The sequence below is a fragment of the Nannobrachium achirus genome (assembly GCF_963921795.1).
Source record: "Nannobrachium achirus genome assembly, chromosome: 23".
In the NCBI taxonomy this organism is placed as follows: domain Eukaryota; kingdom Metazoa; phylum Chordata; class Actinopteri; order Myctophiformes; family Myctophidae; genus Nannobrachium; species Nannobrachium achirus.
The window spans coordinates 15,025,277-15,052,814 of record NC_137830.1 but is presented as its reverse complement, the minus strand read 5'-3'; the positions used below and the strand labels follow the sequence as shown (position 1 = coordinate 15,052,814).

The following is a 27,538-nucleotide window of genomic DNA, read 5'->3' as shown; positions in this document are numbered from 1 at the left end:
GTATTTTCAGTACTTTATCCCTGTTGCTCTTTGGCACCATTTGAGATGCTGAAGAATTTAACATTCAAGAGTCAATAAAAACAGCCTCCAAAACCCAGACACAGCGAGATAGACAGAGAGAGGGGCTCAGTGAAAAGACAAGCAAGATGGAGAGGAATGAGAGAGAGAGAGAAAGAGGCGATTGGACCAGAGAGAGAGAGAGAGAGAGAGAGAGAGTCTAAGTAAAAAAGAAAAGCAGGGACTTCTTCTTCTGTCTCCGTAACCACTTTCAAACTGGTGTTCCTGTTTTTTGGCAGGGCATCCTGGGCGATATATCCCCTCGCCAATTGGCACAGCCCTTGAGACCATCATCTACCATTAATTATCACGACACGCACGCACAATAAAGGCTTCGCAGCGATCAGCAATCTTGTCTCCACGGCCGCAAAAAGAAAACAAACTGTTCTTGACGATTCAGCACCTTGGACAGCAACCACGGTCAGCTGAATTAACACTGCAACTCTTCACGTCACAACACAAAACAAGAACATAATCAACTTTACCAGAGCATAACATCCACTACAAAACCATATAATATATCATCACTGTCGGGCAGAAACCTCGTATCTCCAAGTTTCAAATTTGTACAAGTAAAGCCCTGCTTCATCATACAAGGCCGTCGCACAAAGGTAGTGAAAACAGCAGATCTACAAGCACACAACGCCGCGTTGTGTGCTTGTAGATAGGCTGTTTTCACTAGTTTAGTTCATTTTTTAAATGAAAAATACAAAACGAACGGTTTTGGATATGCAAGGTTTCCACCCGACAACGACGATATATTTATGAAATGTGTGTAAAAAAATGTTTTTAAGGCTGCTAGTTAAAAACGGCGCCTCATCAGTAATATAAATAAATTGCCTGCATGCGGTCAGTGATCTTTACAAAAGGCAGCAGGGCTTAAGTTAATGATTCCATTCTAATCCAGTGAGCGCTTAATGTTTTGTCAAAAAGGAGAATACTTGGACAATGAAGTTGTGCCGTCAGCACTGAACTCCTTGCTTGCAGTTTTGATGTTTCAAAAGTGCAGGTTGTAAGTGGCATGGTGGGCAGAATCTTAATCAAGCGGTGCAAGCCTCTGGAAATGTCCTCATTGCAAGTGTCAAAAACTTTTTATTAAGGAGTTACATGGCCATTCTTTGGACTTTTGCTTTAAAGAAAGATAACTTTGCTTCTGGGTTAAGGCCAAATTATGTGGTGAGGCACACTGTTGTGGGACAAGTGCGCTTTGGGATCTTTTTTTGACAGATGTGTGGGTGGCAAACGCTTTGGTGATTTTTTTGTGATTTAGTACCACGGTACTAAACTATACAAAAACGTATAATATTTCAACTGTTAACAATCATGAAGCCTGATTTATAGGCCTATAGTACTTTGTCATACAAAGATGGCCGTTGCCAAAAATAACAAAAATATAACCGGCAATTCTTGTAAAGACCGTAATGGTCCATTTGATTCCTAACTATCAATCATGTAGTTCTCAAACTTTTTCGAGCCAAGGACCCCCAAACCAATATATATATTTGGCTACGGACCCACAGCTTGCAGAAGCAAAGCTTTGAGTAAAAGATATTAGCTTAAAATAATAATAAGGTTAATAATAAGAAGAAATCTCACTGCAAAATCACCTACAAAAGTCAACCCATAATTATGATACAGTGGTTGGAGAAACTATAGATAGTCTGTCAGTTCTCTGATTGTGTTCATCCTACTAACGATTATGACTTGGGATAACCAATGATATTGAGGGGTGTTGGGTAAGACTTTTCATTTTTCCAATTAGATGTAATCGAATTGCAGCTTTCTGAATTATCTCGTTGCAGGTTGGCTCATTGCAATGGCTCATTTCGATTCTACTTATCGAATCGCAACCAACAAACTTCAGATACTATCACTTACTATAGTTTCGCTCTTGCGACGGTTATGTTCCCATGGCATCACAACACATTTAATCCATGTAGTTTAATACAATCGTGCATGTCTGCTGTTTGTATCCCATATAGCCCAGAGGGACTGCTGGAACTGCTAGTTGGTTGACTAATAACTAGTTGATTTTTTTGTTTATCTATTTTGCCATTTGTATTAATCTGTGTCAGTCTCAGCCAACTGCCCCAATATACACTTTAAAGGTGATACACCATGCATTTAAAAAGTATTTATGTCATATTGTTTATGTCCCAAAAACGTTTTTCAAAAGGTTTGAGGCTAAATTACCACTGCTGAATAGAGAGCCTCTCTCATTTTTGAATGGCTTTCAGAGCTTTTCAGCTGCAGTACCACCAGCTGCAGTACCCCCCCCCCCCCCCCCCCAAAAAAAAATGATGATGACGTCACAATCGGCAGATGACGTCACAATCGGCAGCAAATCTGGATAGCCTGTTTTGAGAACCCGTGGGATACTTTTAACCTTCGCCTTCTCAAAACCAGAGACACAACGGTCAGAAATGGGACTTTGTGAGGATAGAAGGTGCTAGTGGGACCCCAAAAAAAGGTTTTAAAATAGGAAAAGTGAAATTTCATGGTGTATCACCTTTAAGCTCCACATATACTTCTCAATACATAAAAATGTAAACAATATGGCCTGATCGGCCGGCGTAGACGTCCAGGCACCTACTGTAGGCTGCTAATCCGGCCTGACAGCGTGTCGCGGGTTCGACTCCCGTTCCCTATGACCTTTGCTGCGCGTCACTCCCCATCTCTCTCTCTCCCCATTTCCTGTCAGTCTCTACTGTACACTATCACATAAAGGCAGAAAATGCCCAAAATATATCATAAATATATACAGTATATATATATAAAATGCTTACCTTCAAGCTATGAATATTACCCATCGAATTGAACACCGCATGTGTTTTGAAGCATTCATATTGTTCTTGTCTTAACAGTTTGCCAGCCGAAATAGAATGGTTGTTGGTAGATTAGCCGTGAAATTTCTATTATTATATTATGATATGAACCGCATTCATTTTACCAGACATCCAGCGCTATATCACGTGGTCTTCATCCCCCATTATCATACCGCGATCCCCCGTTGTTTTACTCACCACAGTTCCCTGTGAAATTCTCAATCTGCATTGGCTTAGAGTGGGGGATTCGGCCAACGCATCGTGTCCCCGTGCGTTTCGCGTGCGCGATCCGTTCACGTAAATGCCGCCTCAAATAATCCACGTGTGACTTAAGAGTAGAAATAAAAAGTTTCGCTCGCATAGCCCGCAGCATTGCTGCTGTAGAAGCACTGGTGTATAAACAGTAAACGGACGACAGCAAGGAAGCTTAAAGAAGGAATGGAACTGACGTCACTTCTGCTTCATGTCAAAGCAGCCATGAGCTATCGATGGACGAGCGGTGACTAGGGAAGGTTAGACGATCGCCGATTTTCTGATAAAAAATCATTTATTTCGGTTTTAATGACCCAGTACGGTAAAAGACGGTGCGGCTGAGACACCCTTGCTCAGATGTCCGGTATATTCCGGTTTTAATATTAAGGGGCTCCCCGTGGCTTGGAAAGGGTTAATAAAGAGTCTGCACTAATTTTAGTATTATTATTATTATCATTATTTACCACCACATTGCTGTGAGTCTGCACCCGTCATTCCTTAAAACTACTGTCAGTAGAGAACGCTTAGCTCGGGACTTCAGTCCTATAGTGTTTATATTAATCATGTCTGTACTGTTCCTGCATTTCACTGCATTCATCATTCATCATTGGAGTGTAGTGGCACTGTTGAGGCAAACAAACAAATACTGTGAAACTTAGGCACACAAATGTGTTGTGTTGTGATGCCATTGGATTTCCCCATCCCTGCAGGATATGGGAACGTACATTAACGGTTGCGAGGGGAGCAGATAAACACAGAAACGATAATGTGATTGAACTTGGAATCCGAAACGTCGAATCCAGACAAGATACAGCACTAAGACATTTTCATCTTGTCACACATCTTTGGTCTGAGCTAGGCTTTAAAAGCAGCTTTGTCTACTGGTTAAGATAAAAGCACCCGCGTGGTGGCCTTGGAGCGCATGGGGAAGCAATTAACAGAAAGGCAGTACCACGGGTTCAAGCACTCTTATCCAGTAGAAGAGTGGAGGGAAAATCAGCAAAAGTGGAAGATTGACAAGAAAGCGACACAGGGGAAAGAGGAGGCACATAGGGAAGAAACAAGAAAGAGATGATGAGAGAGAATAGCCTCAGTTTCACACACAACGAGAGGAGAAAAATACCTGAAACTTCTTCCAGTTAGAGAAGTAATTTGAGAGAGAATGTGAAAAAATAAAATAGATTAAGGAAATGAGAAACAGTTGGCAGGACCGTCCAAAGAAAAGAGAAGAAAGGAAAGCAGGACAGATGAAGTACCTTACAAGTTAGCAGGAGAAACAGAGACTCACCCAGAAATAAAATGTTTTCAGAAGAGAGAGAGAGAGAGAGAGAGAGAGAGAGAGAGAGAGAGAGAGGGGGGAAATGAGAGTAATGTTGGAAACCCAACAACAATTAAGTAAAGCTTTGCCATTCTTCAGGAAAGTCCCAAACCTTGTGAAGTTATAAGCATACAGGGAGAGTGAGAGAAAATAGAGACTTGAAGAAAACAAAACAGAATGGAGATCAGGAGGAAGAGACACTCGGGGAAGAACAAAGTAAAAAAAAAAAAACATAGTTCGGCCGAAGAGCCTGAGACCTTCACTGAGGTAGCTTGGTTGAAACAGCTGAATATTAATAAGAACTCAAAATAAACCGGAGGGAGGGAGAAATGGGTTGGAAGTGCAGAGGTGAGAGAAGGGGAGAATTTTAAGCTTAGCAAGCAAATTGAGAACACAAGTACAAGTTGGCAGGAATTCCCTGAGATGTAGTGAGAGACAGTGAAATGGAGATGTGGAAACGAGATGAAAACATGAGGAGGGAAAAAAAAACCAGAAGAGAGAGCGTGAGAGAGAATTCCACAACAAAAGGAAATAGCAGAAATGACATGTAACAAGCCTCAAACATTTCCCAGTTATAACTCTGGAAACTGTGAAATATAAAAAGGCATAAAAGAGTAGCGTGAGGGAGGAGAGAGAGAGTTAGACAAAGAGAGAAGATTAGAGGGAAACATCGTCTCTAACAAGGTAGGACAGAAAAGTTATAGCGCATCGCCTGGATTGCCTGAAACCTCCCAAAGTTACCTCAAGAAATAATGAGAAAAAAAGGAGAGGTGTAAGGATAAGAGAGCAGAGACTCCGGAAAGCAACCCCAGAAGCAGCAATGTACATGCTAGAAGGTTAGATTAAACCCCCAGATAACCAGTGGAACTGTGAGCCCAAAACAAAGAGCTAACGAGAGACAAATAAACAAGGGGATGAGAGAGACAAACCACGGCAAAGAACTCACAAATGAGAAAAAGGTGGCAGGTTAGCCTAAAAGCAAACAACAGCGGGGAAAAGAGCCTCCATTTTCCCACTATATAGCTGCAAACGTTGGAAGTAAACAATGGAAATGGACGAGAAAGAGGGGAGGAGAGAGGGTCAGGGGGGGAGAAAGACAGTCCAAAATAAAGTTTGTAACGACAGAGTGAAATAGAGAAGGTTAGCTAAATAAATAAACAGCCTCGGACCTTCTCCCCACTTAGCCAGCATAACCGTATGAAACACAAACAAAGAGAATTGAGGAAAGGAAAAGAAAGCGAAATAAAAGCTAGTGGGACACCACCTGAACTTTCCTTTAGTTTCCTGGAGAGCTGGTGAAAAACAAAGAAAACGCAGAAAACTGGCTACTGGTTTGGAAAACAATCATGTTACCGCCCCAATATGCAGGGCCGTCCTATAACACATTGTGTTAGATCTGCATTGCAGGGTTTTTAAAACTCTCCAATTGTTTTCACACATTTTTAACAGCAACAACTGGAGGAATTGTCCTCAGTCTCTGGAGAGACTGACTTGTACTGTAAGTCTAATGTTGGCATTTTGGCTTTGCCCCGATTTGCGCTCGTGGCCACCCCTACACAACTTCCCACACACATCCTCCAACATCTGTCCCTCCCTTCCCCAACATCATGGGCCAATGCTCCAAACGTGGGGTCTTCAACAGGGGGTCCTCAGAGTTACTACCAGGGGCCGCCAAATCTTTATGTAATAGGAACCCTTTTTTTTTTTTGCATCTACTAGAAGCTCGGGCGGCCGAGCGTCTAGTCGGCGGCCTGGCCAACTCGGGAACAATGTAAATAGGGAATGAATGCCCCGCCCTTTAATGCAAACCCCATTATATCTGTTATCATAGGATCCGTTTTGACCAGATCTGTTTGCGTGTGTCCATTTTAGGGCTGTCCTCGACGCAGGATTTATCAAGTCGATTCGAGTCGCGGGGGTTAATCCGACGCGTCGACGAATCGTTTATGTTAAAAAAAGAAAAAAAAAGTGGTGCTTTAAGCTTTTAAACCACGTCAACGTAATACAATAAAACAGCAATATGTTTTAAGCCTTTAAAGTGAATTAGATCCATGAACTACCGTGCATATTGAGACATGATAGCGGTGGACACTGGACATTAATGACGATAAGATTGCGTCCAGCCGTGCGTAATTTGCCGTGCGTAATTGTGAATTGTGGAGCAGAGTAGAACAACGGAGGAGAGAATAATGCATCTCTTTGACAGCATGTCGTGTATTATTTCCACAAGTTGTATTTTCTCAGAGCACCGCTGCTGTATCAAAAGAGCTATGTTGCCGATCTGGTGCGAGATAATAAAAAGAAAACAGTTCGCCCGTCGCTATTCCTCAGCCTGAGTCCAACCACCACACACCCACGGCAGTGAAAGTGAAAGCGCATCGCGCTGGCTCTGCTGCTTCTTTGGCCAGCTCTCAAGTAGAATAACAACTCGTCGACGCATTTCCTTTCCAAGCGGTTAACTTCAAAATAAGAGCTCCCTGTTATATGATCAAGGCAACTTTCAAGTCACGTGAACTGATTTTATTTTTAAGTCTAGTAGTAGGAAGTATGGACTCAATAAGAATTACATGACAGTCACAGTCCAGCGCTCTCATACCGCACCACAGTATACTGGTGTGATAAAAAAAAATATATATTTTTGACGGCTCGACTCAAACAATTGGCGTCGATTCCGGGGGCTTAAAACGACGCGTCGATTCGTCGATTTTTAGAGGACAGGCCTAGTCCATTTATGCCCATATATGGAGATATCTGTATCTTTCTGTCTGCATCCATTTTATGCCCATATATGTAGATCTATGCAGACACAGTGCCGGTTCCGGAAAACCCTGATGTCAGACATCGAACCTTTTATGCTGCACTACCTGCTGCGGCGGGGAAACCACGTGCAGAATTTGAAATAGGGAATGAATGCCCCACCCTTTAATGCAAACCCCATTATACCTGTTGTCATAGGAACCGTTTTGACCATCTGTTTGCCTTTGTCCACTTATACCTATATATGGAGATCTCTGCAGACACGGTACCGGTTCCGGAAAACTCTGATGTCAGACATCAGCTCCGCATACGGGCATCCATTTTATGCCCATATATGGAGATCTCTGTGAATGCCCTACCCTTTAATGCAAACCCCATTATACCTGTTGTCATAAGAGCCGTTATGTTTGCCTGTGTCCATTTATGCCCATATATGAACATCAGAACACGTCATACTGATGACATTCAATACGTAACCATGGCATTTTTTGTTGACTCATGTGGCGTACGTGATGTCAGAGCCTTTTATGATGTGATGTCACAATGAGTCAGCGCTTGTGCCGGTTTCCTCAGAAACAGCCTGATGTCAACAATCATCTCCGCATACGGAGATTCCGAACGTTTTGCGCCGGTTTGGGAAAACCGCGCATCAGGTCGGGCCGAGGCCCGGCACTGCACTGCACTCCACGTCGGGGAACGCGCGTGCCGAATCTGAAGCCGGTTCTCGAGATACGCGGATTACATACACACACACACGCAGAGACTTCTCGCATTTATTGTAAGATATTCTGGTGGCAACATTCGCCGAAAATAGAAGATCTACAACGCAAAATCAAAAAATCACCCCCATTGTGATGTGAGCGGTGCCATTTTGCTATTTATGAGTTCATTTCATTAAGGGTCCCGCAAATGGCCAATGTGACCCTTGTCGTACAACAAACTTTAAGTGCTTTGTGCCAAGATGTAGGCTGGATGTAGGCCAGATGTAGGCCACACCATAACATTAAAACAAAATCTATTTGTTCATGTATTTTATTATTCCCAGTGTATTTTTCCAACCCCCAAAAAATACAATTCATTAAAGCCTTGGTTTTCATTTCTGTGATTTTCTGAGTGGGTGTGTCTTGTGTGACATCACACCAGGGGCCATTTCCATAGTACCACCCCTTTACTTCAGTTTCCTAGCAACTGAAGAGAAGGGTTGGTACTTTTGGGGTGGATTCTATTGAGACTATGGGGTGGGTGGGGTAAAACGATACATGTATCGTTCCAATTTTAGCCCAAAGACAGCGCCCGTTGCCAACAAAGGGCATTTTGGTATTGCATCTGAAATGGCTTGGAATTAGAGACAGACAGAACATGACATTTCAATATTCGAGTGGTTGTTTAGGCTAAAAACTGTATAAAACCAAATTATGGACCAAAATGTATAATATATATATTTTTTACGCATGGTGTGGCCCCTTTAAACGTCTGAAAATACACATGAACATGAATCCAACCCTGATGATAGTGCTGTCAAACAAGTCTATGAAGCTAGCTAAATCTATGAAAAAGTGTAATCTTCAACACAATATCTCTCTCGGCTAATGGGTCCTTGGCCTGGAAACACGTAGAAGACCTCTGCTCTAGACACTTCTCCATCCTGACGGCCCCCCAGCTGTGGAATGACCTCTCCTCCTTTCCCCAGCCAGGACTGCAGACTCTCTCAGAAAGAGAGAGAGAGAACAGAATCCTGGACCACCTGCAGCCAGGTCCATACCCAGTGGTGTAAAGTAACTGAGTACATTTACTTAAGTAATGTACTTAAAGGGGAAGACCACCCATTTTCAATATTGAACTGTGTCATTAATATACCTTAGAGGAGTTGTGTGGAATTAGAAAAAAGTTCCCCCCCTTCTGTGTTGCCTAGAACTGGAGGATTGATTTTGGGGATTGTATTGTAAAGCACAACTTGATGACATCACACATTGTACTTTACAATACAAACCCCAAAATCAATCCTCCAGTTCTAGGCAACACAGAAGGGGGGGAACTTTTTTTCTATTTCCACACAACTCCTCTAAGGTATATTAATGACACATTTCAATATTGAAAATGGGTGGTCTTCCCCTTTAAGTACACTTTTTAGGTATTTGTAGGCCCTACTTTACCTGAGTATTTCCAATTTCCAATACTTTTACTTCTGCTCCACTACATCTCTGATCCAAATATTGTACTTTTACTCCACATACATTTATTTGAAAACTTTAGTTACTAGTTACTTTGCCTATTTTATACCTAAGGCTACTTGAAAATAGCCGATCTACAAGCTCACAACGCATCTTGACGCGCTGTGAGCTGGTAGATCTGCTATTTTCGAACATTTAGTACTATAAATACATTTTGATGCCAACACTTTCATACTTTTATTACTCAGGCACATTTTTAATTCTGGGCTTTTACTTGTAACAGAGTATTTCTACATGTAGTGGTACTTTTACTTACTGTAAGTAAAGCATGCGATTACTTTCTCCACCACAGCGGACCCCCTGCAGCCAGGTCCATATCTCTCCTGCTAGCTTTTCTCTACCTCCGATCGCTCAATCCGTTCATCCATGCACTCATCCATCAATCCTCGCTGCGTCCTCCGCCCTCCATGCTTCCCCTTCAACACCCACCCTTCACAATCCATTGGCCCCAGCAGGTCTATCCATCCATTTCTGTCTTGATCTCCGTGTCAGTCCATCTCTTCTCCGCTTTCGGCTCACGCCGAGTGTGTGCGTGTGTGTGTGCGTGTGTGTGTGCGTGTGTGTGTGTGTGTGTGTGTGTATGTGTGTGTGTGTGTGTGTGTGTGTGTGTGTGTGTGTGTGTGTGTATCTACACATCATTGGTTGTAAACGTCTGTGCATGTATGCGTGAATGTTTAACCAGTTTAAACCTATATATTCAGTACATTAGCTATTTGAAAATAGCTGATCTACAAAATCTTTACTGATGGGAGTCTGTGTGGCCAAATACGTATATATCATTTTGGGGGTCCTTGACATGAAAACATACAGTACGGTCGTGTGTACATGTGTGCCTGTGTGAAGATAAAAAGAACATCCTGGCATCACTGGCGTGCGTGCCTGTGTATAGATAAATAGTTCCTTGTAGTGTATGTCTGCAGGAGACTGTATCTCATTGCGGCTCAGGGATGTGCTGGCCATTGGGAAAAGCGGGACAACTCCCGAACGGCCGGTTCATTCCCTGCCGGTCCAGGCCGGCCATTAGGATTTTTTTTTTTTTTAAATGACGGCCTTCGTTCCATTTTGGGGGCTGGGCGGCCAACAAAGTAAATCGTCGCTGTCGGGCAGAAACCTCGTATCTCCAAGTTTCAAATGTATACATTTTTTCGCAAAGCAAAGCGCTGCTTCATCATATAAGGCTGTTGCACAAAAGTAGTGAAAACAGCCGATCTACAAGCACACAACGCCTCGCACCGCGAGGCGTTGTGTGCTTGTAGATCGGCTGTTTTCACTAGTTTAAATCATTTTTTAAATGATAAATACAAAACAAACGGTTTTGGACATACAAGGTTTCAACCCGACAACAACAAAATATAACTCATGTAATTAGCCCACTGGCTTGTCACTTGTCATGATCTGAAATGGCAAATCTTTGAGTAGCAGCAGCGCTATAGAGAGAGATCTCTCTCTATAACGCGCAATGAGGGCCTCTACAACTATTTTTCCTGGGCTGAATCAGGGGCCCAGCACGTCCCTGTTGCGGTTGCTTGCATCTAATCTGCACAACGGCTGCCTGGGATCACAAAGCGATGCGGATAGATTTAAATGCAATAACAAATGATTACTTCTGTCTTTCGTGTTCTCCAGCTCAATCCCTCTACTGTACCCACTGTAGCCCATCTGTCTGGCACATTCTGCAAATCTACACCAGTGATTCTGAACCTTTTTCATTTCAAGGATGCCCGGTTTGATTTGCATTATGCTGCGTTCACACAGGCAGCTACAAAAGAAACAAAGCAAAGCAGCTTGTGTTTGTCGTTGTGTCCTTGTTGGAAGTTTTTGATCCACAGGCTTGTCGGGGTGTCAAGCAAGCGTCTGACGAGCGAGAAGATAGATACAGAGGTGGAAAAAGTACATTTTTACTTAAGTAAAAGTATCACTACTGCATTGTAGAAATACTAATTAAATAATTAAAAATGTCCTTGAGTAAATTAAAAAAGTATTGGTCAAAAGTAGAAAGTCACTTGCCATGCAAAAATAGCAGTTCTACAAGCTCACAATGCTTCACATCGCGACAAACTGGCTGATGAAAATAATTCGTTTTCCACATTGGAGAGAGAAGATGAGTGGAAATGGTTGACTTGGTTGTTTTATAGCTTTGTTGCTCCAGTTGAAGCCATGCAGCTCAACTTGGATTCTTGCTTTGTACAGTTTGTAGCAGCTACAAACATCGGGCGTAGCTTTGTATCTTCATTACGCTACGGAGCAGCAGTGGCTCAGGGGTAGAGTGGCTGCCTGGCAACCGGGAGGTTCCCAGTTCGATCCCGGGCTCCCCCAGAGTTAGAGTCGAAGTGTCCTTGAGCAAGACCATGAACCCCTAATTGCTCCCGATGAGCAGGTTGGTGCCTTGCATGGTTTCCTCTGCCATCGGTGTGTGAACGGGTGAATGTAAAACACATCTCCGTAAAGTGCCTTGGATAAAGGCGCTATATAAATGCACCATTTACCATTTACACTGGCTTCCACTTAAAATAAATGGTAGCCTGCAGCTTTGTATCTGCCAATGTGAGCACAGCATTAGGCCACAACCCCCTCTCTGGGAGTGTACAAATGGTACCAAATGGACCCATAAGGGTTCATAAGGGTCCATTCTCAGAGTTCCAGACCATGAACCACTTTACATGTGGTTGGGCCGCGAACAATCTGGAGAGTGGGCCCTGGTCCACATAAGGTTGGAAACCTCTGCTCCATTGTGTTCTTTTCTGTATTGTACTGCCCATCTCTCTGAGCTGTCCGAACAGTGTTTACATTCATGTGATTCATTAAAACAAGTAGCTGATCCATTAGTTTCCTGTTGTGAAACTAATGGGCACGGGCACGCACACACACACACACACACACACACACGCAGGATCCACTCTTTTCCCTTGTTGCCTTCATTTAGTTTAGCAGTAGATTCTCTCAATCAGTTCGCTTCTTTCTCTCTCTCAGTCCTTCTATCTCTGTCTCCATCATCCCAGCCCTCTCTCTAAAGTGTTATGGTCTGTCTGTCTCTCTCTCTGCCCAAGAGTGCAGATAAAGTTTGTCCAGCCTGTCTAATTAGTGTTGAATGGTTCCTATGGCGATGTCCATCCTGTTCCCCTGCAGGACAGATAACCTGCCAATGAATACACCCTAATGACTGACAACCCCCCCCCCCCCCCCCCCCCCCCACACACACACACACACACACACACACACACACACACACACACACAAAACCTTACACAAGGACAAGCACACATAATGCACAAAAACATTTCTGTACATACAAACAGGTCTTGTTTACCTCCTCAGCACTTTTAATTAGCCTGCTCCTCTCAGACTCAGAGTACTGGCAGCCAAACTACCCCCAGTAGTCTTAAAGCACTCAAAGCAGCTCAAACCACCCTTTCCACTAACGAACTGTCACTTGACGAAGGTGATCTATTCTCAACTGAAGAAAGTCACACTGAACACGTTCTTTCATCATTGGACAAATATGAACGGACCTTTAATCTCATTGTTAGTTGTTCCACTTACAGTAGTTCAACGGTAGAAAGCTGAATCCAGACTAGAAGCCACCATTGACTTACTGTGACCATGACTAAAACAGTGTTCACAAACCCTAAACCTAAACTAATTGTGTCTTCTTTTTTCTTGTTTTCATTTCCTACAATAAAAATGACAATAATAATAATGTTCAGAAAAGAAAAATCAAAACATTTTCAAAATAACTTGCCGTTAAATCTCTGCTGTCGGGCCGAAACCTCCTAACTCCAAAATGTTCATTTTCGGGGAAATGAGCTCAAGTGGAGTTAGGAGGTTTTGACCGAAGCACTTTTCACTATATTGGTTCAATATTATTTTAACCAACACACAGACGTAAAGGGTGTTCCATTGGCCCCAGCAGGTCTATCCATCCATCATAGCCCTGATTTATGCAAAAAAAAAAAAAAGAAAAGAAAAGAAAAGAAAACTCAAAAATGGAGTTAGGAGGTTTTGGCCAGACAGTGACGAAAATGATATAGAAGATCTGCTATTTTCACTACCCGGGGAGACATCACATTTCTCTTTTGGATCTCAAGATAAAACGTTTGGGAACCACTGCTCTACTCTACCGTGCTCAGAATATTGCTCGTGGGCTACAACTTCAAGGGTGCAGGACTACCAAAGGCCCTCCAGGGCGAGAGACAGCCGCTGGCCGCCGCGTCCACGTCCATGGACGCGACCGTGGACGCGTCCATGGACGCGGCCGCGAAAAAAAACGTCCGTGGACGCGAGGCCGCGTCCACGGACGCAAACGGCCGGCCGTCCCGGCCGTGGACGCGACCGTGGACGCGGCCGTGGACGCAGACGGCCGTGGACGCGGCCGTGGACGAGGCCGCGGCCGTGGACGCAAACGGCCGGCCGTGGACGCAAACGGCCGGCCGTGGACGGGTCCATGGACGAGGTCGTGAAAAAAAGGCAGCGAAAAAGAAAAAAAAAGGTGTCTATTGTATGTATTTTTTGATGGAGAATTCAAATATGACCTTCTTTTTTGCATAGGACAACTCTAACCTGCATCAATTGGTATTTTATAATTGCCAATTGTACCCTATCCATCTAAAAAACAAATTGGATGTCTATTGTATGTATTTTTTGATGGAGAATTCAAATATTACCTTCTTTTTGGGATAGGACAACTCTAACCTGCATCAATTGGTATTTTATAATTGCCAATTGTACCCTATCCATCTCAAAAACAAATTGGATGTCTATTGTATGTATTTTTTGATGGGGAATTCAAATGTTACCTTCTTTTTTAGATATGACAACTCTGACCTGCATCAATTGGTGCATCAACCTACTTACTATCTATCTATCTATCTATCTATCTATCTATCTATCTATCTATCTATCTATCCATCTATCCATCTATCTATCCATCTATTTATTTATACTTCACCTTTAGTCCAGAAGAGAGTTCAGCCTCAGGAACTTGCACACATGGAACTGTGTCATGACTGTGTCATGGAGCTAAAACAGAGCCATGTTAAATACTCACAATGACTCTGATGGACCAATCAGGGTGGTGGTGGGGGGAGGGATCAACAATAGACAGAAACTGGATAATGCTTTGTTAACTGTCCCACCTAAGTCCCTGCTAGTCTGAACAAACATCACCTTCCCTCTCATAACACTACTACTACTACATTTATATAAAGCTGCTCTTGCATTTGAATTCAAGTCTGACACAAGTTAAGGTTAACTTAGGTAGTATTTCATTTTGCTGGCTTTTAGGGTCTGTGTGAGTGTGTAGGCTCACAAATTATTATAATTGTCATTAAGTGACTCTGAGATCTATCCATCCATCCATCCATCCATCCATCCATCCATCCATTTATTTATACTTACTGTTTACATTTTCTATAAATATTTATTTCTATATAAAACTCAGTTGTGTGGAGTTATTGTGTGCCTTTTCTTGTTGCTAAAGAGTCCATTTGTTCACTAGACATTAAGTCAAGGTTACTATTTTGAGTTGAAGCTAAGTGTTTTATTGCTTTGTGGTTTAACATGATTTAAAAGGCAAATTCATTGTTATGGTTACTTTAGAAGACTGCTTTTGCATTCATGAGTTAAGAGAGCCAAGCTAATTCAAAGAGTTAGGTTAAAGGAACACAAAACATGACCTAACTCACAGCTGCCATTGGACAGACAGTTACAACATACTCTTATCTTTCACAGAACAGACAATTATCATTTATTTGATCTATTTGAGACTATGTAGCTGCTCTAGGGGAAATAGAGCATTATATCAGCCTATTCAATTGATAATGACCAATGGGTGCCAGTTTCTAAGTAGTTAAAGCATATTAACATAACAATATATGTGGCCTAGACATGGACATTGCCCAATCAACTCGTAATCTACAGAAATGTCCACCACATCACACAGTATAAAACCTAGTAGGCTTAGTGGATTACCTATGTTAAATCATGTCAGGTTAGTTTGGTTCAAGATTCAAGTATAATAATTTATGAGACAAAAATGTAAACAGCACAAATGTACAATCACATCTAGGCTAGAATGATAACATAAAGTCCTGACTACTCCTTGTTATTGTGGTCCTAAATACTACAATGATTAGTTTGGATGCATTGCTTCTATCATGTCCAATTAAAAATAAATACATTACATACATACAGAAATCTGCCTTCTCCTGTATTGTATTAGTGACATTCATTATAAATAGTAAAATAACAGGACAGAGCAAAAAAGGCCTCTGTTGTGTCTTTATCTGATCACATGCAATCAGACACTCACACTGCACAGCAATACTTTATTACAGGCTCAAGGCCCACAGGGTAAGAAGACCATACATTACAAAGATAATAATTAAAAAAACAACAACAGAGTACATTCACCAAGCCCCAACAGAGCTAAAAAGGCACTCATGCCAGTGGCCTCTAACGGTAGACATGTACCTGACAGAGTTTTCCCCACATTGGTTACAGATATAAGGTTTCTCTCCGGTGTGAATTTGTTGGTGTATTTTGATATGTTCCAGTCTAGGAAAGCTCTTTCCACACTGGTCACAGCAATAAGGTTTCTTTCCAGTGTGATTTTTCTGGTGTGCTTTGAGATGATGAATATCACTGAACCTTTTCTCACACTGGACACAGCAGTATATGGCTTCTCACCAGTGTGGATTTTCAGGTGTCTTTTCAGAGCCGTCTTCAGAGTGAACCTTTTCCCACATTGGTGACAGCAGTAAGGTCTCTCTCAAGTGTGAATCTTCTTGTGTTGTACGAGGCTAGATTTTACAGTGAAACGTTTGCCACAGTGTTCACAGCAGTAAGGCTTTTCTTCGGTGTGAAATCTCTGGTGTACTTTCAGAGCAGCCGTTAAACTGAACTTTTCCCCACATTGGACACAGCTGTACGGTTTCTCTCCTGTGTGAATTCGTTCATGTATTTTGAGATGAGACAATCGAGTAAAGCTTTTCCCACACTGGTCACAGCAATAGGGCTTCTCTCTAGTGTGAATTCTCTGGTGTTCTTTTAAAATCCCCTTTTGAACAAATCTTTTCCCACACTGGTCACAACAATAAGGTTTCTCTCCAGTATGTGAACGCTTATGATCTTTTAATTGTCCAGACGAGCAAAATACTTCCCACATTGTTCACAGCTGAATGGCTTCACTCCGGTATGAATTCTCTGGTCTACTTTGAGATAATAAATTGAGCTGAAGGCTTTTTCCACATTGGTCACAACAGTACTGTCTTGGTTTAACTGAGGACAGCACAGGACAGGGAGAGAAAACACACACCTGATAAGAGCCAGATTCACACATTGATCAGCATTTAAGTAACATCATCATTATTATTGTTGAGTCTGAAAAGAACAATACAATGTGATAGATCTTTACACATCTGACCCATAACATTATTAGCAATTCACATGGTTACTATAATAGGTGAGTCTTCTAGCTTTTAAAAAAAATATATGTCATTAATTCTTTCTCTTACTAAGTGGAACATCCCACTTCTTAATTGTATATTATTTGGAAAGGGTTGAGTAGCAAAATGTTTGCCATAAATTCAATGCTGAGTTGCATTTGTTTTCCTACATTTCCCCTTCAATGTATTATTACAATGTATTTACTATTTCTTACTTAGGTCTACTTAACTTTGTATTTTTACATTATTATATTGATCAACATTAACACATAGTGTGTGTTAGGTTAGGTTAGTTGCAGAGGCCTTTTTTGCAGAGGCCTTTTTTGCTCTGTCCTGTTATTTTACTATTTATAATGAATGTCACTAATACAATACAGGAGAAGGCAGATTTCTGTATATGTAATGTATTTATTTTTAATTGGACATGATAGAAGCAATGCATCCAAACTAATCATTGTAGTATTTAGGACCACAATAACAAGGAGTAGTCAGGACTTTATGTTATCATTCTAGCCTAGATGTGATTGTACATTTGTGCACATTTTTGGCTCATAAATTATTATACTTGAACCTTGAACCAAACTAACCTGACATGATTTAACATAGGTAATCCACTAAGCCTACTAGGTTTTATACTGTGTGATGTGGTGGACATTTCTGTAGATTACGAGTTGATTGGGCAATATCCATGTCTAGGCCACATATATTGTTATGTTAATATGCTTTAACTACTTAGAAACTGGCACCCATTGGTCATTATCAATTGAATAGGCTGATATAATGCTCTATTTCCCCTAGAGCAGCTACATAGTCTCAAATAGATAAAATAAATGATAATTGTCTGTTCTGTGAAAGATAAGAGTATGTTGTAACTGTCTGTCCAATGGCAGCTGTGAGTTAGGTCATGTTTTGTGTTCCTTTAACCTAACTCTTTGAATTAGCTTGGCTCTCTTAACTCATGAATGCAAAAGCAGTCTTCTAAAGTAACCATAACAATGAATTTGCCTTTTAAATCATGTTAAACCACAAAGCAATAAAACACTTAGCTTCAACTCAAAATAGTAACCTTGACTTAATGTCTAGTGAACAAATGGACTCTTTAGCAACAAGAAAGGGCACACAATAACTCCACACAACTGAGTTTTATATAGAAATAAATATTTATAGAAAATGTAAACAGTAAGTATAAATAAATAGATGGATGGATGGATGGATGGATGGATAGATCTCAGAGTCACTTAATGACAATTATAATAATTTGTGAGCCTACACACTCACACAGACCCTAAAAGCCAGCGAAATGAAATACTACCTAAGTTAACCTTAACTTGTGTCAGACTTGAATTCAAATGCAAGAGCAGCTTTATATAAATGTAGTAGTAGTAGTGTTATGAGAGGGAAGGTGATGTTTGTTCAGACTAGCAGGGACTTAGGTGGGACAGTTAACAAAGCATTATCCAGTTTCTGTCTATTGTTGATCCCTCCCCCCACCACCACCCTGATTGGTCCATCAGAGTCATTGTGAGTATTTAACATAGCTCTGTTTTAGCTCCATGACACAGTCATGACACAGTTCCATGTGTGCAAGTTCCTGAGGCTGAACTCTCTTCTGGACTAAAGGTGAAGTATAGATAGATAGATAGATAGATAGATAGATAGATAGATAGATAGATAGATAGATAGATAGATAGATAGATAGATAGATAGACAGACAGACAGATAGATAGATAGATAGTAAGTAGGTTGATGCACCAATTGATTTAGGTTAGAGTTGTCATATCTAAAAAAGAAGGTAACATTTGAATTCCCCATCAAAAAATACATACAATAGACATCCAATTTGTTTTTGAGATGGATAGGGTACAATTGGCAATTATAAAATACCAATTGATGCAGGTTAGAGTTGTCCTATCCCCAAAAGAAATTAATATTTGAATTCTCCATCAAAAAATACATACAATAGACATCCAATTTGTTTTTTAGATGGATGGGGTACAATTGGCAATTATAAAATACCAATTGATGCAGGTTAGAGTTGTCCTATGCAAAAAAGGTCATATTTGAAATCTCCATCAAAAAATACATACAATAGCCACCTTTTTTTTTCTTTTTCGCTGCCTTTTTTTCGCGGCCTCGTCCATGGACCCGTCCACGGCCGGCCGTTTGCGTCCACGGCCGGCCGTTTGCGTCCACGGCCGCGGCCTCGTCCACGGCCGGGACGGCCGGCCGTTTGCGTCCGTGGACGCGGCCTCGCGTCCACGGACGTTTTTTTCGCGGCCGCGTCCATGGACGCGTCCACGGCCGCGTCCATGGACGTGGACGCGGCGGCCAACGGCTCTTGCTGAGGGCTGCCAGTGGCCACAACACATCTACAAGCTTACAATGTGTCGTGAGAGATCTGCACACACACACACACACACACACACACACACACACACACACACACACACACACACACACACACACACACACACACACACACACACACACACACACACACACACACACACACACACACACACACACACACACAGGTCTTGTTTACCTCCTCAGCACTTTTAATTGGCCTGCTCCTCTCAGACTCAGAGTACTGGCAGCCAAACTACCCCCAGTAGTCTTAAAGCACTCAAAGCAGCTCAAACCACCCTTTCCACTAACGAACTGTCACTTGACGAAGGTGATCTATTCTCAACTGAAGAAAGTCACACTGAACACGTTCTTTCATCATTGGACAAATATGAACGGACCTTTAATCTCATTGTTAGTTGTTCCACTTACAGTAGTTCAACGGTAGAAAGCTGAATCCAGACTAGAAGCCACCATTGACTTACTGTGACCATGACTAAAACAGTGTTCACAAACCCTAAACCTAAACTAATTGTGTCTTCTTTTTTCTTGTTTTCATTTCCTACAATAAAAATGACAATAATAATAATGTTCAGAAAAGAAAAATCAGAACATTTCCAAAGTAACTTGCCGCTAAATCTCTGCTGTCGGGCCGAAACCTCCTAACTCCAAAATGTTCATTTCCGGGAAAATGAGCTAAAGTGGAGTTAGGACGTTTTGACCGAAACACTTTTCCCACTACTTTTCATTGGTTCAATATTATTTTAACCAACACACAGACGTAAAGGGTGTTCAATAGCCCTGATTTATGAAAAAAAGAGTTGGCCAAACGGGTGGAGTAAGCTGTTTTGGCAGAAAGTGTGGAGTTAGGAGGTTTTGTCCAAAGCACTTTTTACTACTTTCCATTGGTGCAATATTATTTTAACCAACACACATATGTAAAGATGTTCCATTGGCCCCAGCAGGTCTATCCATCCATCATAGCCCTGATTTATGCAAAAAAGACAGTGACGAAAAAGATATAGAGAATCTGCTATTTTCAGTACCCGGGGAGACATCACATTTCTCTTTTGGATCTCAAGATAAAACGTTTGGGAACCACTGCTCTACTCTACCGTGCTCAGAATATTGCTCGTGGGCTACTACTTCAAGGGTGCAGGACTACCAAAGGCCCTCCAGGGCTGCCAGTGGCCACAACACACACACACACACACACACACACACACACACACACACACACACACACACACACACACACACACACACACACACACACACACACACACACACACACACACACACACACACACACACACACACACACACACACACACACACACACACACGGTAGGCAGCCTATGTGTTGCCAAGATGCCAAAAAGGATGCCAACAATGGTAAGGACACTGGCACACTGTGGCACAGGTCACTTTAAAGCTTAATTTTAGTTTTTAGTCAATTGCTTAACCCATTTAGGCCTAACCTATAGGGCTAAATCAGAAATTAGCCTACAAAACAAATATGTTGCCACATACTGTACATGTACTGTAAGCCCCTCCCAAACAGCAAAATGTGTTCCCGGCCTGAATGGGTACCTATAAGCAGCTCAAAATGTGTTGCCATTTAATCTGAGCCAGCAGATTGGCTATTGTCGCCAAATGTTCAACTATTTTCGCCAAATATCGTCTGGGATTTTGGGACTTTTCCTTGTTTTAACCACTCAAGCCCGACTTTATGCTTCGCGATGCTATTGTCGCGAGTTTGTAATGCACATTGGCTATCTTCACTATAAAAAGGATATCGTCACAACACTATATATCATCATGATTAATATTATGGAAATAACTCAACATTTAAAGCTGAGGTAGAGATGCTGTAGCAGAGATTATGTTCTTGCTGCGGCAGAGAACAATAATTCAACGTCCCAAAATAAAGTCACACTAGTTCCAACTGGGCCGTGTGAGAGGGCCGCAGTAGGGAGGAAAATGAGGTCACCCAAAACTATACAACTTGTTACCCTATAAAACAACATGATTACAGTACTACTGTACTGTACTTTAGAGGAGAAAAAAAAGCTTGTTTGCCTTCAACTGGCTAGCTCCACCATTAAGGTCCAATATTATTACACACTGTGACTGTGCCCTTTTTTTTTTAAATATACTCTTGTTATTGTCATGTATAGTTCTAAGAGTACAGCTCATGCCATGTACGTATATTTTTAACTATCCTTTTTTAATGTAGGGACGTTAGTAATATGTGTTGTTTTGTTGTCTTTTTTTCTTGGTTCAGGAAAAATAGTATTTGTATGTATGTTATTAGGCGCCCTCTCCTAATGCAGGGTTACTGTTTGTTGGTATGTATTGTTTTGTCTTCATGTGGGGACTACGGATGAAATTTAGCATTCTTGCTAATTCCGGTTTATTTACATTGCATTCATGTAGTGTTCATTAATATGCATTGTCCCGTCTAAATAAACAAATAAAGTAAAAGTATGATTACAGTCACACATATTGTCAACATTACAAGATCTTTCACCACAAATAAAGGCATACACCTGTACGAATGAGACATCAACTATGATGTGAATAGTTTTGACGCAGAATATCCGCCAACCATAAGGCTGAAATAATCTGTATCTCTACAGGAAACGGGAAAGAGTTGGCGAATGACACACAACAAAGGTCCAACGGGCTCAGGAATCGAACCGGGGACCTCCTCAAGCGCCACACTGAGACAAAATATTTGCACATAAGACCTTTCAAAATCGAATAGGCAGGTGAACCCTAATGATTTGCTGTCCTCTAGTGCCACCCTTAGGCCAAAACCTCCAAACAGATATGACAAATGTATCAACTGTCTTCCCAACTCAAGATAGAAGAAAAACGGCCTCAGAGTTTCTGATCAAAAATCATTAACTCATTTCTGTGGTACAGTAAGCAAGATATCCAGGCCTCAAGTCTATACAACAAGGACATCACGTATGTACACACACAGAAATACCGTACACACGTTTTCTGCGGGTGTGCGTAAGGGAAGGGAAGGGGGGAATAGGTTTTGGATCTATATCAATCCAACGCAAATGTCAGTTACTTGAATGATACAGGGGGGGGGGGGGGAGAGAGAGAGAGAGAGAGAGAGAGAGAGAGAGAGAGAGAGAGACAGACGGACAAGTTGAAGTTAATTTAGGGATGGTTATCCCCTCAGATCTATTAAAATATATATCAATGAACCAAGCAGGCTGACAGATGGACGGCAGACACATAGCAGAAGGACAAACACGAGGGAGAGAATGAGTCTGATGTTCTCCTGGGGAGTTTTACAATGCCTTAATAAAATACACTAGAGAGCCTCAGGGAGTTTAAGCATTATGTCCCCCAAAAAAGCTTCCTTGTCTCACTATCACTTTCTACACAGTAAAAACCCTCAGCGTTCGTTCATAACTCTGAGTGTAAAAAGAAAATTGACCCAAATGGACTGAGGAGTTTATGTGTACTCTCAAAAAAGTACACACAAACAACGCACGCACGCACGCACGCACGCACGCACGCACGCACACACACACACACACACAGATGATGGTGCATTGCAGGTCTTGCAAGAGGGACAATGTGAAAAAAATACCGAGTGACTGTGATGACGAGTACACACACACACTTGCGCCTGTTCTCACACAAACATTCTCGCAAGAGCATGCACGTGTGCGCACGCACGCACACCCCCACACCCACACACACACACACACACACACACACACACACACACACACACACACACACACACACATTCAGATGCAGAAATCCACACCCAGACATAACGTACAAACAAACTTTTAATCAGAGAAAGCTCTCTCTCTCTCTCTCTCTCTCTCTCTCTCTCTCTCTCTGTAGCTCATGTGACATTATGCGGTTCACACATCATGAAAGAAGAGGAAAAGACGGAGAGAAGACCAAGAGAAGGCGAATCAGGAGTAGTGGAAGGAAAATATGAAAACAGCAGTATTCAAATGAGGGCTGTGATGTTATTTAAAAGTAAATAAAGAAATGATGCAGATAAGATAACTCAAGAGACATACTAGAGAGAGCGAAAGAACGAGAGAGAGAACGAGAGAGAAAGAAGTAGAAGTCAGAACAAGAGAGAAATGGTAAAATAAAATTTCCATTTGATGCATTCACGTGGTTAAGTTCTCAAAATAAAATATACTCCTCGAAAAGATGTTAAACGGTTGCAGTTTAGTGGTTCTCAAAGTGTGGTCCATGGACTCTCTTGCGGGGGTGCTAAACTGACCCTTACACGTCTGTAACTCTGACACACATGGAACTCTGTACGCATGAACCAAATGGACCGTAACAGGTCCATTTGGTTCCGATTGTATACTGTCAGAGTTAAGGGGAGGTCCTTGAAATGTAAGAGAGAGAAGTGGTTTGAGAACCACTGTATTAGCACATAATGTGTTTAAAAAGACAAAGGGCAGCACACACACACATTTGCGTGCACGTGAGGGATGGGACAATAATGCGATATTATCGTATATCGTGATAAAAAACACTCACGATAATCGTATTGTGGAGAATTCATTTATCGTGATATTGTCCTCCGTCATGCACTGGGATCAATTCACCTTTTTATTTGCCAAGCTGCATATCCGGTACTATTTAAACCCCCTATTGGTAAAAGGTACATATAATATACGTACTTGATACAGTCTTTTTTTTTCACTTTCTATGAAATGTCTTTGCCAAAAAATAGCCGATCTACAAGCTCACAACGCGTCGCTTTGCGACGCGTTGTGAGCTTGTAGATCGGCTATTTTTTGGCAAATGTTCCGCTCCTGGATTATGGATTTTGATTATCACGATAATATCGTAAATCGCGATTTCTTTTGTCACACACACACACACACACACACACACACACACACACACACACACACACACACGCACACAGTGTCTGTTAAAGGGATTAGCAGTGTGTCCACCATGCATCTACTCAACGGGGTTGATAAGCACTGCATGTCTGGCCCAATCCGTTACATAATGAAGCACTATTTGGTCCAAGCCCAATATCTCCTCAGCCATGATGTTGCAGGAAAGATCGTCTTAACCATCATAACGGAATGTTTTTACCCCAAAGAACCTCAGTGTTATAATACGCAGGGATTTCTACCATGGGGTAGAGATGCAATTTATGGCTCTTTGAAGTGAGCCAGAGCCATGGATCTGGCTCACTTAAAAGAGCCGTTCAAAAGACTGGCTCATTTGGCTCTTTTGGCTCATTTATATGTTTTTAAGAAGCATTCGTTGAGACATGAATCCATAAGGTGCCACAACATTCCTCTGCTGACAGTTGAGATCACAATTTTGTATACCCTTTTTATAAAACATCTGTGTGTAAATTAAGCTACCTTGACTAATGTTATTCATGCAACACCTAAAAAGAACAAGCAGGCAACACTGAACTCGCTCCTCCCATGCTGTGTAGCCAGGATTGACCAACTGGCTAGGCCTGGCACAATATGGGTGGGCACTGGGCACAGATGTGAGCTTGTCGGCTATTTTAAAATAGAGAACATTTAATTATTTACAGGGACATAATACAGTAATTAGTCATGGAAGCGGATGCAATATATAGACATTTTGATTTTAGAAATTGCTTCAAACTGTGGTGTCTTTCTTTGCTTCCTAGATAGCCGCGCATCGCTTTTTTGTACGGATCGAAAGACTTGATTCGTTCGCGAACGTCGCATCTCTACCATGGGGTGACCACACAGGAAATGGAGCCCAAATATCAGCGCAAGGACCTGTGTGGAAATTCTTTGTCTTTGCTGTCAATTCAGCCCTCTCCTATAGTACTGTGCCCCTTACGCATGGACTTTACACTGTATGCGTCAGAAGATGCGTTGGCTAACAACGGGTGCCAAAAATAGCCAATCTACAAGTTCACAAGGGAGGGAGGGCACTCTCCTGGCTCCCTCCTGAATGTGGCTCATTACCACACCTGCTCAGCCCGCACATCTGCCTCCACTCATTAACTCAAAACAGTGCGTCTAGTCCAGTCCTCCAACCTCTCCAGATCATTGCTACAGTGGTAGTCCCTCGATCTCTACCGCTCTGCAAGTGCATATTCTCATTGTTATTCTATGTGTTATTCCTCACTATTATGCCTGCCTGCCTGCCTGCCTGCCTGCCTGCCTGCCTGCCTGCCTGCCTGCCCCGCCCCGCATGCCTGAATGTCTGCCTGCCAGCCAGCCTGTAAGTCTGTCTGCTTCTCTGCCGGCTCACCTCACCTGCCAACCCTCTCAACCTAATCTGACTAAGCCAGCCACACTCAGCTCAACCTTGCCATCCATCATCCATCGCAGTCCAACTCAGCCCTCCGCCGTTGCCTCTCTGCCCTGCCTACCGCCATCATTCCCATTCCCATCGAAATAATAACTCTTTTATTTTATTGTCGGTGTCTGCATTCAGGTCTGCTTTGAATGACCGTAGCACCCTTTAGGCTAAAGACAGAACTGCTACTGAAGCTGAAGGTCCAGAGTAGCTGCGTTTGCCAGATCGTTAGTAGAAATGTGAGCTTTTCGTTATAGGATTTGAACCCCACGTACTGTCTGGCACACGTGAAGACACATTGCTGTTGTTGGAACTGGAAAACACTGCAGGAAGGAAAAACAAAACAATGGATGAGATATGAGAAGAAACAGAGGGTGGGATGAGGGGAAAAAAACAGAGGATGGGATGAGGAGAACAGACGAGGGGAAGATGAAGGTGTGTGCTTTTTAACTTCTATGAAATCTTTTGTTTCCAGGTGTCTACGTACAGTTTATGACAGTGTGTAATCCCACAAAAATGCTGCATTTACAACAGAGCCACCACGTTTGTTTTACTTAATTGTTGTCCTTTCGTTTTTCCAAGGACCTCTCATTTATATCCGTCATGGACAGGGACGTGCAGAGAATGTTAGAGAGGCAGGGGCTGAACTATCTAAAAGGGCCTTTTGGGTGAAAATATTGAAAATAGCAGACCTCCAAGCTCACAACGCGTCGCAGCGCGACATGTTGTGAGCTTGGAGGTCGGCTATTTTCACTGTAGCATGGAGTGCTGCCAACATCTGGAGAGGGCACTTTTTTACAGCCTGATAAAAGGGCAGGGGCTCAAGCCCCCTTTGATGTCTATGTGTGCACGTGCCTGGTGGTCATGGACCTCGCCGACTCACCGTTGAAGCTGACGGCTCGGATGTGGCTGAGCAGCTCTTTGCCGTCGATGTTGTTGGCCATGCGGGGACACATGCCCGGGTAGCCGTAGCACAGCTCGCGGTGCATGTGGTGCAAGGCGTGAGCCATGGCGTACACCGCGTCCATCACAAACTGCACCTTGCCCTCCTGCTCATAGCTGGAGTCACGACCCACCTTCTCCAGGCCTGTGAGGGGGGAGGTGAGAGAGAGAGAGAGAGAGAGAGAGAGAGAGAGAGAGAGAGAGAGCAGGGGCGTCAATTGGGTATGGCAGGGGTATGCAGTGGCCATATACCCAGGGAGGAAAATAAAAGTTACTTTTAAATATAAATCCATGAATGTCTCTTTGTATATCTGCGCTGGTTATTATGTTGTTAAATTACAGTAAAATAACTACAAATGCTAAATTTTACAAAATGGTCACTTTAACAAGGTATTATAGGCTAATTATATTCTCCACACTTGTATTCTCCCCATCTTGAAAAAATTGTATATTCCCAGGTTCCGCAGGTCAGCTGCACAGGTGCAATTAATTATTGTTAATTAATTTGTGGCATGTTTACTAACATGCCAAGTTTAGCTGCACTTGAACAACCATTCCAGGCTGCCATATCCAGCCAAAGAAACCATAGAAATGGGGGGGGGAAATAGAATGTACTTCTTAACACATTAAACGCCCACGTGGTGCCCACGCGCCAATCTCTTTGATGTTTACGTGTGCCCACGACGCGTTCGACGCGTTGTACAGTAAACTATACTGTACTGTAGCTACTGCACTTGGCTACCGCGGTGATGAAACAAACTCCATTTCCCAACATGCAGCGCGAAATTACGTCACCCGAACGTGCTGTCTGTCTCGTTGACTTCCTGTTTAGCGGCTGCACAAAAATGCTGTTTTCTCCGGATTCTCTTCCTTTTTTCTTTTTTTTCTCAAAACGGCAGCCTCTTCTACCGGCCGTAACACAAACACTGTGGCTTAGAATTGATAAAAAACGGTCCTGACTGAAAGAAAAGATTTTCGCGAAATAAACAGGACATACTTGGATTACATTTACTCGGATTACTTTTCTCGCCAGTACTTCGAAGG

The 27,538-nt window shown here is 42.3% G+C and overlaps 1 protein-coding gene across 1 annotated transcript in view; it reads right to left on the bottom strand.

Annotated features, from left to right (window-relative positions):
* grm8a (glutamate receptor, metabotropic 8a) overlaps positions 1-27,538 on the bottom strand; it is a gene marked incomplete at both ends in the record, with an annotated part of 299,416 nt that overhangs the window by 79,132 nt on the left and 192,746 nt on the right. Inside the window, one exon of the mRNA XM_080753986.1 lies at positions 26,436-26,639. Within this exon, the coding sequence (XP_080610112.1) occupies positions 26,436-26,639 (204 nt within the window). The remainder of the gene's footprint in view (positions 1-26,435; positions 26,640-27,538) is intronic.